Source organism: Nestor notabilis, unplaced genomic scaffold (assembly GCF_000696875.1).
Source record: "Nestor notabilis isolate BGI_N333 unplaced genomic scaffold, ASM69687v1 scaffold28188, whole genome shotgun sequence".
Taxonomy (NCBI): Eukaryota; Metazoa; Chordata; class Aves; order Psittaciformes; family Psittacidae; genus Nestor; species Nestor notabilis.
In genome coordinates this window covers 10,009-15,439 of record NW_009940082.1, presented here as the reverse complement: position 1 = coordinate 15,439, position 5,431 = coordinate 10,009, and the positions used below count along the sequence as shown (strand labels likewise).

General features: G+C 41.1%; 1 protein-coding gene across 1 annotated transcript; it reads left to right on the top strand.

The window, feature by feature from the left end:
• The first annotated feature begins 2,459 nt into the window (after positions 1–2,459).
• On the top strand, positions 2,460–3,170 carry CLDN14 (claudin 14). The gene has a single exon (XM_010020190.1). It carries the CDS (start codon positions 2,460–2,462, stop codon positions 3,168–3,170), a length of 711 nt encoding a protein of 236 aa, XP_010018492.1.
• The last annotated feature ends 2,261 nt before the right edge of the window (positions 3,171–5,431 follow it).

Genomic DNA, 5,431 nt, shown 5'->3' with positions numbered 1-5,431 from the left:
CCTGACCTTGAAAGCCTATTTGCAAACATGCAAGAGTAACCTAGAGCACTCTTCTGAATGGTGTGCAATATACCAGTATAATGTGCAGGCTGAGTAATTGGATAATCTCAGGTTGCACTCACATGCAGACGTGCACAGGGAAAAATACTGAGGGAGTGGGGGACCATCAGAGCAGGCAGACACCAGTGATGTGAAAGGTGGTGCTAGGGTTAGGGCCTGGGAGACCTGAGCTCCATTTCCAGTTTGGTCACAGATTTCCTGTGCGACCTGGGTAGGTGCCTCATCTTCCCGCTGTGCCCCAAAGCACAGTCCCTTCTGATCCTGGAGGAGTATTATGAGGATAACTTCTCTAAGGTGTCTATCATGTTTAGATACAACAACAATATGCCTCACAGGAAACAAACAATAATATCAAAAGGGAAAATACTGCTTAATTTTCCTCATGTTTAATATATGAGCCAAACACAAACAGTCTGGAAGGCAAACATATGCTGAGGACTTCTAGAGCTCTTATCCAAGCATGTGGTGGGAAAAGAAATAAAATTATCTCCAGTCCTGCCAGAGGTAGATAACCAATTGCTTACTCTTGCTGTGCTCCTCTGTGCTGCACTTGGTCCTAACCTGTGTCCTGTCATATCACAATAATCTGTGATAGCTGGTACAAAGAGAGAAACCTGCAGCTTGACTTTCCCCAGAGAATACAGAGAGATCCCATCACATCTACCTGCAACAGTTACTTCTTACAAAAACCCCTCAGCATTTGTCTCACTATTTGAAAATTAGGCAAATTAACAACTGAATAAACTTAGTTACTTTCATTTAAGCATTATGTAAAGGGTATCAGAAAGGCCAGAAAGCCTTAACAGTATGAAAACGCCTTCCTAAAGCTAGCCACACTAAAGGAAAGCTGGTCTTTGGTTTTTCTCTTCCCTTCCAGTCAGAGGGCTGGGTACTTCTCTGCAAAGCATTCCTCTCTACCCTATGTCTGCGCACGCAGACATGCTCCAAACAAACAAAAAGGAACATGTGTAAGTACAAGACTCTGTCCTGCCTAGCCCATATAATCCATGTGCCTTCCAATTTTTTTCCTTTCTTTTGGCACAGCGTCCAAGGCAGATTCTGGATTGTTTTGGGAAGAGATGCCCGACTTTATTATGTAGAGATCGGTGCATGCCGTGACAGTGGTCTGGAGACAAACATCGGCACTGATACACACCTCGAGCACTCCTGCCTCATTAGTGAGATACGGGGAATGTAAACCAGCTTTCACTTTTCTCCCTCTGTGTTATTTTGTTATTCTAATGGTCTTCATTAGTTTGGCCAGATGGTTTTCCTCCCTTTGCCTGCTCAGGCCCGGTCCTGCAAACACTTATGCTTTCTTCTATGCACATGCGTTCAGCACATGCATGGGTCTTTGTAGAATTAGAGCCTAAATTTGTTTCTGTTTCTGAATTCCAAGTTGGATTTTGATGCAACAGTTATTTTATATATTAAAATATCAAGTTTCTGCCCACACACATAATGCATGATGTATAACAGACCTTGCAAGGCAGCCATTGGAAAAGACCACTTAATTTGCAATTTATACATAAGGAAGAGTTATTTACTATTCCTTGTTTTTCATCTAGAATTTATACACGACCTGTATAGAATTTATACACGACTGTGAAGGTGTTGCTCCTCAGAAGCTCCATGATGTACATCTGGTTTCACATGCTGTCATTTCACCCACAACTTAAAATCATAAGCTGAAACTCCACAGAGGCTAATGAAAATTATTCCCCTTTGAGTTGCTTTATTAAAACGCAATCTCAAGAAATACTGGTGAGTCAGGAAAGCGACTTTAATCCAATACTTGTTATCCTCTTCCACAGGTTTTAAATCACTCTCTTTGCTCCCTACTTTGAGCAAATATATCCTTATTGTTTTCCTAGTCCTGCTATGACCTTCTGGGAATGTTTTCATCATGTAAAGCAACCTGCAGTTCTCTACTTCATAAATCTCATTCATTCCAAGTGTTAACACTAACTAATTCTCTGCTTTAGAAAGAAAATTATGTTTGTTTTTTTGAAGAGTCTGCTGGGAAGAGGAATATTTGCATTTAAAATATTTTTTTCCATTTCATAAATTGTCTTGAGTTTTCTTCCCAGCAGGCAACAGAGGACTGTTTATATAAGCGAAGAGGGAAACTTGCTTTCCCATTACTTCCACAAAAGTACGATTAACAGCGATAACTATGCTAATTATTGAACTAACTGCACTTGGAATGCACCTTACTGGCTGGAGAGGTAATGCATTTGGGTAATAATTAATTCCTTTTTTCCTCAATTACCTTTTATTAGGAGAGCAGAAGGTGTCAAAGTAAAACAGCTGCATATCTTCCAAGAAAAGCTCATGTTTTCTGAAGGAATTCAAGCGGAGGTGCTTTGTTAAGAGAACTAGGCAGGACAAACATTAACATGGCAAGCTCAGCTGTTCAGTTACTTGGCTTCTCCCTGAGCCTGCTCGGCCTAATTGGGACATTAATTGCTACTATTCTGCCACACTGGTGGCGAACAGCACATGTAGGCACCAATATTATAACAGCTGTGGCCTATATGAAAGGGCTTTGGATGGAGTGCGTCTGGCACAGCACTGGCATCTATCAGTGCCAAGTCCACCGCTCCCAGCTGGCACTGCCCCGTGACCTCCAAGTCGCCCGTGCCATGATGGTAATTTCCTGCGTCCTTTCCGCACTGGCATGCGTGATTGCTGTCATCGGTATGAAGTGCACGCAGTGTGCCAAGGGGACTTCTGCCAAAGCCTCCATCGCAGTCTCTGGGGGGATCATTTTCATCCTGGCCGGTCTCGTTTGTCTGGTACCTGTTTCTTGGACCACTAACGACATCGTTACGGATTTCTACAACCCCGTGCTTCCCAGTGGGATGAAGTATGAGATAGGTCAAGCTCTTTACCTTGGCTTTGTCTCCGCATCTTTGACGATCCTTGGTGGTGCTCTGCTCTGCACATCGAGCCAGTGTCACGGGAACGAGACACCTTACCAGACGCAGCCGAGCAGCGTAAGAAGGACTGCTCCCTCCTATAGACCACCAACTGTCTACAAGGGAAACCATGCTTCTTCCCTGACATCTGCTTCCCATAGCGGCTACAGATTAAATGACTATGTGTGAGTTCCCTAACATTTGCCTGTGAGACACAGCTGCTTTATAATTTCTGTGCATGGCATAAAACAAAGCTAAGATAACTTCTAACTTATAAGGGTTATGATACAAAGTTTACCACTGTTCGTTTCTCCCTTTCCTTTCTTTCTGGAGAAAGAAAGAATGAGAACACAAAACTGCTTGCTGCAAAACCTGGAAAATAAATACAAAGGAGGCTGTGATATTCCAGAGACAGCACATACCTGCCTACTTTCAATCAGAGTTTTGCAGGCGGGCAGCTCAAGGGCTGTTTTGCTGAAAGTAATGTTTTTGTTTGTAGTTTCTGTCCTGTGACAAACACTAAAGTGAAACTGGCTGCAACTTCTTGTTTGAACAGTGTTCCAACAAAAGACGCTGTTTTGCCTAAAACAGAGAACTTTGTGGTGAGACACAGCGATTTTCCAGCAGTGATTGCCTGCTAAGTTTCTCTTTTCCGTAGTGCATGAATGTTTCGTTATGACAAGGTATTACTTTTGCTTTGACTTAACTTTTTGTTTGGTTTTTTATATAGTCCCTTGAAATATGGATTTCAATAGCATTGTGACAGATGTATTTGACAGTATGTTATAGGCAATATTTTAAATTATACTACAATGTTTTGACCTTATCAAAATAAAACTTTAGCACATTTTTTAAACAAGACAATATGGAAACAAACCATTTCTGTGGATCAGAATTGGGTTTTCAGAAATGTCAGCAATAGAATAAAACTGGATGTTTGATGTTAAATTTTTATTTAAAAAAATAAAAAGAAAAAGCTAAGTATCAGAATTTGTCAAAGAATGGGCATTTAGCTCTTCACCAGATTTAGCATTCTGTATGCATTATACAGAGCAGAAAAACAATTTCTAGAATCCTGTCCCCGAAGACCATGTGATGAAATGTACTCATTTCTTAGGCTCAGTCCTGGATCTTTTTTGCCTGGGGTCCTGACCAAAGGTGCATTAGGGTTGGTAAGAATATTTCCATCTACTCCAGCAGAATCTGGGGAGCTTCCATTCAGCCAGGCTCAGGTAAACAAGGCAGCCTCTGTGCCAGCAGAGGTTACACTCAGGGTCTGTAACTGTTGCCTGTCAGGAGGAGTATAAAACCAAGACATTTACTTCTAAAATCCTTACAAAATGGGATCATTCCCCAGTGTGTTTAAACAATTAAAAACCAAACTAATGAACAAAGAGCCCCAGCCCTCTCCATTTCATGTTACAGTGAAGTCCAGTGCGACATGTACTGAGGTATAAAACAATCACAAAAAATAAAAAAGCTGTTAACTTTCTGTTAATCCCAGAAAGTGATAGGTCCCTCCAGAGCAACATATGGACGAACACACTAACATTTAATAGGGTTAAAAAAATACTTCCAAGACCTGTGAGGCAACTACACTTGGTATACTTCGTTTGGCAAAAAGCCTCTTTTCAATTACGTTGTCACCTTGTAGCACCTCCAGAGCTGGGATCCTTTCAACATTTCCCCTGGTTTCACTCCGAGCCTTCCTTTTCATGCCTGATCACCTTGCTGGTTTTTTTCATGTTGATTTGAATTGTGACAGTGTTTTTCAGCATGGGTGCAAGTTATCATCATCACTGGTTTTAAATAACAAAATGGCATTTCTGAGCAATTTGCCGAGACCCACAATAATAAAAAGGATCTGGGACCAGGATTTGGTGGTTGATCATTAATATTAACAGCTGATTAATAAAACTCGTGTTTTATTCACTGTAGCTATTACATATGGTGGGGGAAAAAGATGTACAGAAACTTCACTGACACTGGAAACATGTTAATAACAGACTATGAGGTTCAAGTAATGGGCAGAAACTGCTTTGTCAAGGACTTCTTAGAGAAGATGGAGTCAAACTGTTCATAGAGATTTTCTGGGATGCCTTTTTAAGACAAAAGGTAGCCTAATGAAGGTGGTCAGTTATGTAGGGCATTTTCAGTATTTACATTACAATAGATCTAGCCAAGTGATTACAATATCAACTTCAAATAAGGGCTTTGGACAGCCATGAATACTGGAGCACAAATCCAAGTGCGGGAAATGAGCTTGTGTCTCATTAGGTAGTGTGTTTGTTACATACTGATAAATTAGTTCACTTGCCAAGATAATTTGTGCAGTGGGAATACTTATGTGTAGTGCTATTCTTACTGCACAAATTCCCAGCCAAGCAGGATATGCGACAGTAGTAAGAACAGTTTATAAAGTCTTGTCAAAAATACCTGGAAGTGCTCGG

Bases quoted from the DNA above. Each gene is read 5' to 3' on its own strand.
- CLDN14 (XM_010020190.1), top strand. From the start codon at position 2,460: ATGGCAAGCTCAGCTGTTCAGTTACTTGGCTTCTCCCTGAGCCTGCTC.